Source organism: Panthera onca, chromosome A2, assembly GCF_046562875.1.
Source record: "Panthera onca isolate mPanOnc1 chromosome A2, mPanOnc1 haplotype 2, whole genome shotgun sequence".
In the NCBI taxonomy this organism is placed as follows: domain Eukaryota; kingdom Metazoa; phylum Chordata; class Mammalia; order Carnivora; family Felidae; genus Panthera; species Panthera onca.
The window spans coordinates 2,669,418-2,681,457 of NC_138340.1; the positions used below are offsets into that span (position 1 = coordinate 2,669,418).

The following is a 12,040-nucleotide window of genomic DNA, read 5'->3' on the forward strand; positions in this document are numbered from 1 at the left end:
TGGACATCATTTCACTTCGTCCTCATGACAACTTACAAAGGATCAAGTTATTTCCTCCCCCCCCTCCCCCCCCCCCCCGCCTTTTACCGGACAGGGCACTTAGGCACAGAGACGTTAAGTTACATGCTTAGGGCCACACAGCAAGGACGGAGCCGCGGAGGCGCCACCAAGAGGGCAGGGCAGGAAGAGGGGGTGATGACGCTGCGTCTCCTCCCAGCCTCGGCACCGCACGCAGTCCCAGCTGGGGGGGGGGGGGGGGGACAGTGACCAGAAACTCGGCACACGGTGGGAGGGGCGCTCGTCTCCCAGGAAACCGCCCAGCGCTCCGCATCGGCTCGAAGTTCTTGCCCAGAAGCAGCAGAAGCGAGACTGCAGGACTAGACCGGGCCTGGGCCCTGCAAACACTGGAGAGCCAACTGCACGGTTTCTGCCCCACGTCCCTCTTGCCAGTGCGAAAGGGGGCTGGGGCAGGATGTGCTGGGGAAGGGGACGCATCAACACCCAGCTAAATGCAAAGAAGCCTCCCAGAGGGACTTGGGGTGGGTCCTGAGCGCTCCTCATTCAGGGCCCCTTCACCCCGAACCCCACATGGGATAACTCCCCTGGCCCCAGGACCGGGACTTTGCTTGCAGGGTGCAGAGCAGGCATTGGGGCAGCCCTGGAGGCCTGCCTGGAGGAGGCAGGCGAGAAACCTTCATTTGGAGGAGCTCACCACTCCTTCACGGTTTGGAGGCACCTCTCTCTCCTCCAGCTCCAGCCCCTGGTCACCCTCTGCTTCTTTCTCCTCCTTTCTCACACTCCCCACGTCCTCCTCTTTGTTGCTGTGGAAACGAGAAGGGTCCAGAAGACCTCATTTAATAAGGACTTCCAGCGCTCCCGGCCTCTTGCGATTCTCCCGGAACCTCCGAGTCCCGCGCTTTGTTGTTCCCATCGTACACAAGGGGTGCTGAGGCTCGGACAGGTTAGGACCCTTGCCGGAGCCCCCCCCCCCCCCCCCCCGTGAGCTACAGGAGCCCCAACCGTGCTCCTAACACGTGGCCTTCCCGGCTTCCTGAGTCTCAGAACCGCAGGTGCCCTAACAGGCAGACGGGTGCGTGGATGGGTGGCTAGGTGACCAAGTGGCTGGGTGACGGAATAGAAGGCCACGTGGGTGGGCGGGGGACAGGTGGACGGTCGCACGGGTGGATGGAGGCAGCAGAGATGGGGGCTGCATACACCCGTCTCGGGGAAGCCTCCTCGTTTTCAGGTGAGTAGTCAGGAGGGAAGTCCGTGAGGTTATGGGAGGCCCCATCGGTTCTGAGTCCAAGAGTCCCCCCCCCCCCCCCCCCCGCCGGCCCTGCCCTACCTGCCTCCTCCGAGGCTCTGGGAGGAGAGGGGAGAGACTCCCGGGGGGGGGGGGGGGGGGCGGTGGTTCAGCAGGGGAGGGGGGGGGGGCTCAGGCTCAAAGGGGGCCCACCTGTCGCGGGACTCTCTGCACCAGACGGCGTAGACCAGGGTCAAGACGAAGGTGAGGAAGAGGGCGGCCAGCGCGGCCCCCAGCCCCACCAGCCACGGCTTCCTCTGGGCCACTGCGGGCGGGGCGGGGCAGGGTCAGAGGCTGGGCCACCGGGTGGGGACTCCCTTCTCACCTCCTCTCCCTCCCAGAGGCCTTACAGGGCTGTGCCTGAACCAGGCACGGGACCAGAGCTTCCAGAAGGGAGACCCGGCCAGCGGTCATCCAGAACCTGCCCATCCTTGTGGGTCTGTCCTCGCCTCTCTCCAGCAGGTTCTGGGGTGCCACCCCCCCCTCCCCCGAGAGGAGGAAGTGGCCTGCCCAGGATACCCCAGGGCAAGGTGTGGCCGGTGTGGCCGGAAGTGGGGGGTGGGGCCCCCTTCTCTGGATTCGGGGCCTGCCGGGGAAGGGGCCTCAGGGTCCCAGGCATCCCAGCACCCTGTCTCCCTGAGGACCCCCCCCCCCCCCGCACCGGACCCCCTCACTCCCCACAGCCAGAGCCGGGGTGGGGGTGGGGGGAGAGGCTGAGGAGAGCTGGGGAACTCCTTCCCTGAACACCTACTGTGTGCCAGCACCTGCAAAGGGTTCTTAACCCCTGGCACCTCGTTTGTGCCTTACGTCTTGTCCCCAGGTTGCAGAATTGCGTCTGGCATTCCAGAGGGACACGGTTGTCCCAGCTAGGAAGCACAGCCTGGAACGAGCACCCCGCACCCCAACCCTCCCCGTCCTAGGACATTCACCTCCGACTGTGACCTTAGCTAGAGCCTACAAACTCCCTCATCCTTTGGGTGGCCTGGACTTCCATCCCCGCTCTGCCAACAGCAGCCAGCGACACCTGGCCGGTGACATCTGTCTCTCTGTGCTTCGGTGTTTTCAGCTGGAAAATGGGACAGATCACGTACTGCTGACCGAGGATGAAGTTGGGGTTCCCTGGGAGCATCTCTCAGGGCGTTTATTGCCTTTATGTTCTTTATGGCTTTTCCGCCCCCTGCTGGACGGTCCTGGAAGTGTTCTTGCACAGGGGCCCCCTGCCTTCTGGGTCGCATCCCACCAACCCCAGCTACGGGCCCCAGAACCGATCCGGGATGCCGGCCTTTATCAAGGTCCCCATTAAGAAATGGTTAACATCCAGGACAAGGCCCAGGGCCCGGAGAGACGGAGGTGAAAGAGGAAGCTGGAAACTGGGAGGAGAAAGCACTGTCCCTTCCCAAGAGAGCAGGGAACCCTGTGGCACCGGCAGCCTCCCAGACCCAGTTCCCCAGGATGGAGCCACGTGACCCCGGGGGGTGGAGGAGCGGCGATTTCCCAGGATACGGCTCTCTGGGGGCTCAAAGTCCAGGGCTCAGGGCAGCAAACTCGAGATTGCACGGAGAGTGTGCCGGGTGCCGGGGCATCTGGGCACGGGGCAACTTGCTGTTCGGTACCTGCACAGGCACTGGCCCCGACCCCCAAAGCCGCCTCCCCCAGGGGGACACTGAGTCCCAAGAGACAACAGGGGCCCTTCTGGAGGGCTCTTATCAACTCTTTAATGCAGGTCCCCAGAAGGCAGCCCCGGCCCCGTGCTGGTCCCGGGGCGGAGAGGGACGGGGGAGGTTCTGGACAACAGATGTCAGGGAGAGGGAAAAGAAATCAGGCAGTGGGTAGACGTAGGTGGGGCCAGGAGATGGCAGAGGGCGTGGGGGTTTCTCCATAACCAAGAATGTGCTCCAAGTCCAGGAATCACAAGGCAGACACATCAGGGAGGAGGGCGGGTAAAGCCCACGCGTGTAGCCCACGGAGGGCCCTCCCTGAGGGGCAGGGCGAGTTCCACCGGTCTTCTTTCTGGGAGCGGTGTTCCCAACTCCACGTGGAATGTCGTGGTGGCTTCACATCCAGGTCATTGCTTGTATGGTGTGGAAGGGGTGCCTCTGGGGGGCTGCCTGGAAGAAGTGTGTGGTGAGTCTTCACATGGCTGTGTTCTTGACTCTCTCATCATCTCCGGGCTGCTCCTTCTCCTCCAGCTCCAGCCCCAAGTTTCTCTCTCCTTCCTTCTCAGCCTTCTTCTCCTTCTCCTCCTGTACCTCCTCTTTCTTCTTCCTCTTGTCTCTTTCACTGTATGAATACAAAGGCCCCAGACCACGATAAGAAACAGAGTCGCTCATATTTAATGAACACTTTCCTGTGCCAGGCCTTGTGACGAGTGTTTTAGAAAAAGTATCTTTGTTGAGTCCTCGAAATAGTCCTTGTGAGGAAGCCTTATCTCTTTTTCGCAAAGGCAGAAACTAAGGCTCAACCAACCATCCCATGGGTGGGCAGGTGGATGGATGGGAGAATGGATGGATGGATGGATGGATGGATGGATAGGTAGATAAGTAGAGAAGTGAATGGAAGCTTGCATGGAGGGAGAAATAGGTAGACGGAGTGGAAGTTATAGATTGATTAGAGGAAGGAAGGAATAATGTCAATGGATGAATGGATAGGAGTATAGATATGTGGGTGGGGGGATGGATCACTGGGATAATGGGTGGGGGAAATGGGCAGGTGGATGGATGGGTGAGTGAGTAAGTAGATGGGTGGGTAGGGGAATGGATGGATGGATGGACAGATGGATGGACGGATGGATGGATGGATGGATGGAAGAATGGATGGATGGATAGATGGACGGATGGATGGATGGATGGAAGAATGGATGGATGGATGGAAGAATGGATGGATGGATAGATGGACGGATGGATGGATGGATGGAAGAATGGATGGATGGATGGATGGATGGACGGATGGGTGGATGGATGGATGGAAAAATGGATGGATGGATGAATGGACAGACAGATGGATGGATGGAAGAATGGATGGGTGGATGGAAGGATGGACGGACAGACGGATGGATGGATGGAAGACTGGATGAAAGAATGGATGGATGGACGGATGGGTGGATGGATGGAAGAATGGATGGATGGATGGATGGATGGATGGATGGATGGATGGACAGACAGATGGATGGATGGAAGGATGGACGGACAAACGGACAGACAGATGGATGGATGGATGGATGGATGGAAGACTGGATGAAAGAATGGATGGATGGATGGATGGACAGATGGATGGATGGATGGATGGACAGATGGATGGATGGAAGAATGGATGGATGGATGGATGGATGGACGTAGGGATGGATGGATGGATGCATTATGGACAGAAGAATGGATGAACAAATGGATGGATGGAAGAATGGATGGAAAAATGGACAGACGGATGGATGGACAGACAGATGGATGGATGGATGATGGACAGAAGAATGGATGGACGGATGGAGGAATGAACAAGGCAGGGAGAAAACTACCAACATAGGAACTCTGGTGGATTCTACAACCTCCAGCACATCTTGGGAGTGGGAATCACATTTCCCTGGAACTGCACTGGGTCTTAGACAAAGCAAGCCATCAGGCCTGCACCTCTCCTGTACATTTTGGTCTCAACTGAGAATCTTCCAGTCAGACTGGCCTCCTCCCCTCTCCTGCCCTCCTACTCCTATCCCCCAACTTTTGCCCAAGTTGAGATGTTGTACCGGAAGGTCCCCCGCCCTGCCACATCCCTGAGCCTCCCATCGGAATCACGCCGGGAAGCAGTCAGGACCATAGGAGGCACTGAGTCCAAGAGAGTCACCCACAACAAACCACACGCTTGTGCACAGACACCTACACAATCCCACACCACCGTCTTATTCAACACATATTTGCCAAGTGCCTACTGGGTGCCGGGCCCTGTGCTGAGCACTGGGCACACAGCCGGGACTGAAGCTAAGTTTCTATTCATCAATTGGAAGCTACCGTGTAGTGTCGAGAAAGCGGTAAATGACTAAGAGAATTTCAGCTGGGGTTAAATGCAAAGAAAAACGCACAGCTGCGGGACACAGAGCGTCAGGAGAGCTGGTAGTCAGGGTGGGCTTCTGTGAGGAAGAAAGATCTGAGCAGGGACTGAAGGAGGAGCCAGCCGGAAGACACGGCAAAAGGTGTTCCAATCGGCGAGAACAGTAGGTGCAAAGGCCCTGGGGCGAGAACGTGCTTGAAGTGTTCAAGAGCGGGAGGTCATCTGTGCCCACCCGTGCCTCCCCACCCCCGCAGAGGGCGCACACAGACCCCCCCGGCCCCGCACATAGCCACCCACGTTCACACAGGCGGTACCTCAGGTCCACATCCTGGTTGGTCTCTATTCTGAACCTGGGCTCCCCCTCATCCTCAGCCCTGTAGGAGAGATAGAAACGGGGCAGGGGGAGGTGAGAGGGGGTGAAGGGCAGGAGGTAGGGAGACCCTCGGCCCCTCTGCCGTGAGCTGGGGCTCACGAACTACAGAAAGGAAGGCAGGTGTCCTGGATTGTGAGGTGGGGGTCTGAGCAGCGACAGGGAAATGGGGAGACAGAAGAAGGGACCAGAGAGAGTCAGAGAGGGGGAGGGGCGCCCAGCACTTTGGGACGGGGACGGGGACAAGGGAGCGGGGAGAGGGGCTCCCACCTCACTTTGGAGCACCAGATGCGGTTGGCCAGCATGAGGAGGAAGACGATAAACAGGAATCCCACGACGGCTGCCAGGCCCACCAGCCAGGGCTTCAGGCGACGCTGCGCGGCTGTCCGAAGGTGGGGCAGGTGGGACTCAGAGATGGGGAGGCCGGGGGCCTGGCCCCCGATAGGGGACAGGGGAGCGGTGCTGGGGGTGCTCAGGCAGATGGGGTCTTGGAAAGGGGCTGGGTTTCAGAGACCGGCTCTAGAGACCAGGAGGGGGCTAGGGGCTGTGACAGGCAGGATTGGCCTCAGGGACGGGGAGGGAGGCCCAGAGGGAGTGGAAGGGCTGGGGGGGGGGGCGCTCCAAGAGGGGCCGGGCCCCATTCCTCATCTCCCTGCCCCCTCCTCTCAGAGGCCTCAGGTCCTCATCATGGCAAATGGGGAGAAGGTGAGCCTTTGGATGAGCCCATCCCACAACCGGCTCCCTACCCGCCACCCCGGGTCCGGGGCACAGCCCTACCCTCCTGAGCCTCGGCAGGTGACAGGAGCAGGGCGCTGAGCAGGAAAAGGGTCTCCAGGGTCCCCATGGCCGCGGACGAGCCAGCAGCACGGCACAGTCAAGGTCAGGCCCGGTCTAGGCCCTGCCCAGCCCTGGATACAGCCGCAGGCAGGCCCAGGGGTGGGGCAGGCCCAGACCCGGAGGGGGCCCTCCCTCCTCCCCTCCCCTCCCCTCCCCTCCCCTCCCCTCCCCTCCCCACCGGGAGGTCAGACTCTGGACCTGAAATAACAATTAACGCGGGGAGTCCAGCCCCCTCCACCCTGGGCCCTGCCCCGGGACCCAGCCTCCAGTCTCCCAGGCTCCCTGCGGCAGGGGCCCGGCCGCGATGGGCCTCCACGCGTCATTAGGACTCCGTCTCCGAACCCCCCACAAAATGTTATGCCCCCATGTCGTAGAGAAGCTCGAGGAGGCCAGGAGCACAGAGGTCACACGGAAATTTTGCGAGCTGGGATCTGAACCCCGGTCACCCGGAGCCAAGGCTGGGATGAGCACAGGGACAGGAAGGGATGGGCCGCGTGCCCACCGGGCATCTCCAAACCCACCCACGCCCTTATGGCTGGAGAATGGGTCAACCAGGCAGCCGATGACTCAGGGTCCGGGCTCTCCTGCCCGTCAACCTTGGTCCCCGGGGCTGATTAGATAGGGGACCCTGCCCAAGCGAGGGAGTGCTGCAGCCCAGCTGCCATGGGACAGCCACGGCCCGGGCACGTGGCAGGAGGCCCGGAGTGGGGGTCTCTGCAGGGCCCTGGGGGGGGGGCACTGGGGGATAACAGCGTCATTGCACATGGCCTTATGGAGGACCTACGCATCCCTGGGGCCTCCTCCCTCCCTACGGCCTGACTATAGACTACAGGCCACCCAGCGGAGCGGTGGAGTTCAAAGCGAGCCCACCCCGACCACCCAGGCGGTACGTATGAAGCCCCTACTGTGTGCCCTATCCTGTGCAAAGCTCACACGGGAGGGAGGAAGCCTCAGGCACTGTCCTCCGGGAATTCTCGGGTTAGCTGGGAAGTCAGGACCCCCCCCACCCGGGGACCGGCAGATCGAGCGGGGGCCCAGCAGCAGAGCGTGGGAAGGAGGCCGGGGGGGGGGGGGGGGGGCGGGGGACCGAGCAGATCCGGAAGACCGGGGGCAGAACCCCGCCTTGGGGCTTCTGCTTCCGAAGGCAGGTCGCAGAACCGGCCTCTGGCCACAAAAAAGTTCTCTCTGCTGCAAGCAAGTCCTTTCTGGGCTTCGTGCCTCCATTGTCCCATCTGTTAAATGGGGGCAAGTGAGTCCTGCCCGCGAGGATCACAGGGAAAAGGCTCACCGAGCACAACAGCAGGCCCAGGCTAAGCACTAGGTCACGGTTAGCCACCATTATCACTCTTTTAAAAACATCTTCTTGGTGGAGGCCGGGCGGGATTAGGCTCTGGGGCTAAGGGGGAAGCAGGCGGGAAGTGCCAACCACTGGGAGACCTGCCCGCCGAGAACGAGAACATTCTGTGCCAAGACAGGGCAGATCAGTGGAACAAGGGGTCCTGGGCGCCCAAGTCCAGGCTACATGACAGCCAGAGGGGTTCAAACCCGGGGCCCGGGCCAGAGGGCAGGCCCCAGCTCAGTTCAGCCTCCAGAAGGAGCTTCGGCCAGGGGGGTCCTTGAAGGCAATCGAAGGGCGGCGGGGAGCCGGGGCGGAGGCTTCCGCGGGGGCTGCGTCGGTGCCCCCGCCAGGGTCCTCGTCGCCCCGCCAGGCCAGGGCCAGCTGCAGATCGAGCTCCTCCAGATCCTCCCCCTCCAGGCTCGGGCGCAGCTCCTGGGGGGCGTCCTCCTGGTCTGGCTTCGGGCCAAAGGCCCAGTCTGCGGTGGGACGCCGGTGAGGAGCCCCCCCGGGGCCCCCTCCGCCCTCCGCCCCCTGCCTGGCTACAAGAGGACCTTGTACCCGCCCCTGTCCCCGCCCCCCCACACCCCGGGGTGGCCCAGCACTGCCCCCAGCCAGGCCCGTGGTGGGTAGCGGCTCACCGGCCAGGTCGTGGGCGAGGTCCTTGATGAGATGCCCCACAATGGCGTAGGCCACGGCCACCACCAGGAAAGCCGCGAGCAGCAGGTACAGCACATACCTGGGCAGGCGGATGGCATCCAGGGGCGGCGGGCGGTACTCCTCGTAGAGCGGCGGGGCCGGGCTCCAGCCCTCCATCCCCTCCTCGACCGCCAGCCCCGGCATGGTGGCCGCCCGCAGCAGGAGAGGCCTGGAGGTGACCCGCGTGGCGGAAATATTAAGGGGCTTTGGGTAAGAGGATTGGGGCTCCTTCGAGGCCACCATCTGTCTGGATTAATGACAGCGCAAATCGCTTCCGCCCGCTGCGCCCCCCCCCCTCCCTCGTTCAGCTTCCGCCAACCTGGCTGGTGCTCTGAATGTCCATCCCGACCTCAGGGCCTTTGCTCCAGCTGTCCCCTCTCCTGGGAAAATCCCTGGCCTCGTGGAGCTGACATTCAAGACGAGGGGACAGATGTTGACAAAAACAGAACCTTAGAGTAAACGATGTATTGGGTTAGAACGTGCAGAGCCGTGTTGGGGTGGGGGGGTGAGTCTATGGGGTTGGGACTACTAAGGGGAGTGAAAGCTTAAAATATGGTAGCTAAGGCCATATGGAGGTGCATGTGAGCAGAAACCCGGAGGAGGAAGAGAACCAGGTATGGGAATGCCAGAGGGGAACAGCAGTCCGGGCAGAGGGCATAGCATGTGCAAAGGCCCTGGGGCAGGACCTGCCTGGGATACTGGAGAAGAGCGAGGAGGCCCATTTGACTGGAGCAGACTGAGTGAGGGGGAGAGAGGGAGAAGGGGAGGACAAGGAGGGGTCTGGGGCAGAGCATGGAGGGCCTTGGGGGCGGTGGGGAGAATCTGGGCTTTTACCCTGAGGGAGGTGGGAGTCCTGGAGGGCTGTGGGCAGAGGAGGGCGGGACCTGACTCAGGTGTTCACAGGCGCCCTCTCGTGGCTGCTGCGGGGAGGACTGACCGCGAGGGGAGAGGACAGGCTAGAAGGGACTGCTGGGGTCCAGCTGAGTGACGGTGGGGGCTGGGCGCCCCTGGAGGCAGAGGAGAGGCTGTCCTTCAGGACTTTTTCCCAACTTTTCTTCTTGCCGTTACAACTTATGTTGCAACAAGAGCTTCTTTCCACCTTTCAAAGTGAAAACACTTTTCGTATGTTTAACTTCCAAATGTTTATTATTTTTTAAAGTTTATTTATAGTGAGAGAGAGAGAGAGGAAGCGCGTATGGGTAGGGGCAGAGAGAGAGAGGAAGCGAGAGAATCCCCAGCAGGCTCCGCGCCATCAGCACGGAGCCTGATGCGGGGCTCAAACTCATGAACTGTGACATCGTGACGTGAGCCGAAGTCGGACGCTAAACCGGCTGAGCCCCCCGGGCGCCCCTGACTTTGAAATTTTTCATTTTGTTAATGTTTTTATTTATTTTTGAGACAGAGACAGGGCATGAGCAGGGGAGGGGTAGAGAGAGAGGGAGACCCAGAGTCTGAAACAGGCTCCAGGCCCTGAGCTGTCAGCACAGAGCCCGACGCGGGGCTCGAACTCACGGACCGCGAGATCATGACCTGAGCCGAAGTCGGCGGCTTAACCGACTGAGCCACCCAGGCGCCCCTGACTTTGAAATTTTTAAATGCTGGGAACAGTAGTCCGCCTTTTCCCTGCCACCCATTGTTCCGGTGATTTGTTATGAAAACTTGCAAATGTATAGAAAAGTTTAGGTTAGGGGTGTCTGGGTGGCTCAGTGCGTTAAGTGGCCAACTCTTGATTTTGGCTCAGGTCATGATCTCCCGGTTCGGAAGACTGAGTCTCAAGTCAGGCTCTGCTCTGGCAGCACAGAGCCTGCTTGGGATTCTCTCTCTGTCTCTCTACCCCTCCCCCACTTGTGCTATTTCTCAAAAAAATAAATAAATAAATAAACACCTTTTTCAAAAAAAGAAAAGTTTAAAGAATTGTACACTTAACTGTCATATGCCCACCATCCACTTTCCCCAGTTAACATACGGCTGTATTTGCTCTATTATATAGCTAACCATACGCACACGCACGCACACAAGCACACACACACACAATTATGCATATCAAACTAAATTGCATACCTCACATCCACAAACCGTGGTCCGTCCGTATCATATGCAACCGTATTCAGCCCTAAGAGGGAAGGATAGCCTGACACCTGCCACAACCTGGATGGACCTTGAGAACATTGTGCTCAGTGAAATAAGCCCGACACAAAAGGACACATCCCGCAGGATCCCACTCGCTGGAGGTCCCTAGGCGAATAACATCCAAAGAGACAAAAAATACAATCGAGGTTACCAGGGCCTGAGGCTCCTGGGGATAATTCTCCTGTGAACAAGGGTATACAATTACCCGTTTGAGGGTATATCTTAGATATATATCCAAGAGCAGAATTGCTGGGCCGTATGCTATGTTTAACTTTTTGAGGAATAGTATACTGTTTGGACATAACTGCTTAAAAGCTTGCTTTGTCTTGTGTGGACAGCATCCTGCTGACAACCAGTGGTGGTCTGGACTCTCACGGGGGCAGTAAAGATGAGCAAAAAGTGACGGCATTCAGACCCTATTTCAGACCTTGGATGGATAGGACGGGAAGGTAAGAACGGCAACCAGGTCCTGGTGAGAAACCTTGTACTTATCCTGGAGAGCACTCTTGCTCCTAAACTCCATATCCAATCCTTCCTCAAATCCTGTTTGCCCTGCCTCCAAAATTAATTCAGGGGCGCCTGGTTGGCTCAGCGAGTGTCGTGCGCCACTCTTGATCTCGGGGGTGTGAGTTCAAGCCCCACGTTTGGGTGTAGAAATTACTTAAAATCTCTAAAAAAAAAAAAAAAAAAATCATAATAAAAATAAACAAAATTAATCCAGAATCTGAGCACTTCTGGTCTCTTTGCTTCCACCCTCCAAATATCTATTTTCTGCCTAGCAGTCCAAAAAAGCCTGTTCAGAATGTCCCTGATTAGAACACTTCCGTGGCTTCTCATTTGTCAGAGTGAAGCCAAGTCCTTCTTCTGTCTGGGCGGCTCTATCCCCAAACATCCCCACGGCTCCTTCCCGCACTCATGTAAGTCATCGCCTCAGTCTGTGGCCACGCCCCCTAAGACCTCACACCCCACACGTACACCTTGCTTGAATACTTTGTTCCCCTTAACACGCGTCACGATCTAACATGTATTTTATTTATTTACTGTCCGTCTCCCTCAGACAACCAGGCCGGGAGGTTTACGAGGTTATGGATTGCAGGCTGTCTTGTCCTCAGCCTCCATTAGCTATTTGTTACGTGAACGATGAATGAACAACTTGACCGCGTGGGGGAAAGGACGCGAACCCTCCCCTCCCGAGCTCGCGTCCAGCCCCCTGAGGCCACTGGCCCCGCCCCCAGGACTTGGCCACGCCCCAGGAGCGCCGCGCAGGTTCCGTGGCTAGCCGGCCCCGGGCACAAACCATTTCCACTGACCGAAGCGGGTGGGGAGGCCG

General features: G+C 59.0%; 3 protein-coding genes across 4 annotated transcripts; all 3 read right to left on the reverse strand.

Moving 5' to 3' along the window:
• Positions 1-59: 59 nt before the first annotated feature.
• LOC132677998 (small integral membrane protein 24-like) lies at positions 60-1,786 on the reverse strand. The gene is made up of 3 exons (XM_060629848.3): positions 1,654-1,786; positions 1,457-1,568; positions 60-821 (listed from the first exon to the last, which is right to left on the reverse strand). Exons 1-3 carry the CDS (start codon positions 1,730-1,732, stop codon positions 695-697), a joined length of 318 nt encoding a protein of 105 aa, XP_060485831.1. The 5' UTR covers positions 1,733-1,786; the 3' UTR covers positions 60-694.
• A 1,196-nt stretch (positions 1,787-2,982) lies between these two features.
• On the reverse strand, positions 2,983-6,680 carry LOC132677997 (small integral membrane protein 24). Of its 2 annotated transcripts, XM_060629846.3 has the most exons (4): positions 6,486-6,671; positions 5,979-6,090; positions 5,653-5,712; positions 2,983-3,583 (listed from the first exon to the last, which is right to left on the reverse strand). In XM_060629846.3, exons 1-4 carry the CDS (start codon positions 6,550-6,552, stop codon positions 3,436-3,438), a joined length of 387 nt encoding a protein of 128 aa, XP_060485829.1. In that variant the 5' UTR covers positions 6,553-6,671; the 3' UTR covers positions 2,983-3,435. The 2 variants fall into 2 exon arrangements, with proteins under 2 accessions (XP_060485829.1, XP_081647357.1); XM_081791231.1 differs by lacking the exon at positions 5,653-5,712 and having other exon boundaries at positions 6,486-6,680.
• A 464-nt stretch (positions 6,681-7,144) lies between these two features.
• On the reverse strand, positions 7,145-9,069 carry SMIM44 (small integral membrane protein 44). Its single transcript, XM_060626544.3, has 2 exons — positions 8,523-9,069; positions 7,145-8,360 (listed from the first exon to the last, which is right to left on the reverse strand). The coding sequence occupies exons 1-2, from the start codon at positions 8,821-8,823 to the stop codon at positions 8,122-8,124; spliced, it is 540 nt and encodes a 179-aa protein (XP_060482527.1). The 5' UTR covers positions 8,824-9,069; the 3' UTR covers positions 7,145-8,121.
• Positions 9,070-12,040: the final 2,971 nt, after the last annotated feature.

Coding starts and splice junctions, on each gene's coding strand:
- LOC132677997 (XM_060629846.3), bottom strand. CDS start 6,552: ATGGGGACCCTGGAGACCCTTTTCCTGCTCAGCGCCCTGCTCCTGTCA. Junction 6,091..6,485: donor ACCTGCCGAGGCTCAGGAGG/GTAGGGCTGTGC, acceptor ACCTTCGGACAG/CCGCGCAGCGTCGCCTGAAG. Junction 5,713..5,978: donor ATCTGGTGCTCCAAAGTGAG/GTGGGAGCCCCT, acceptor TCTCTCCTACAG/GGCTGAGGATGAGGGGGAGC.
- SMIM44 (XM_060626544.3), bottom strand. CDS start 8,823: ATGGTGGCCTCGAAGGAGCCCCAATCCTCTTACCCAAAGCCCCTTAAT. Junction 8,361..8,522: donor CCTCGCCCACGACCTGGCCG/GTGAGCCGCTAC, acceptor GTCCCACCGCAG/ACTGGGCCTTTGGCCCGAAG.
- LOC132677998 (XM_060629848.3), bottom strand. CDS start 1,732: ATGGGCAGGTTCTGGATGACCGCTGGCCGGGTCTCCCTTCTGGAAGCT. Junction 1,569..1,653: donor CCTGGTTCAGGCACAGCCCT/GTAAGGCCTCTG, acceptor CCCCGCCCGCAG/TGGCCCAGAGGAAGCCGTGG. Junction 822..1,456: donor TGCAGAGAGTCCCGCGACAG/GTGGGCCCCCTT, acceptor TCGTTTCCACAG/CAACAAAGAGGAGGACGTGG.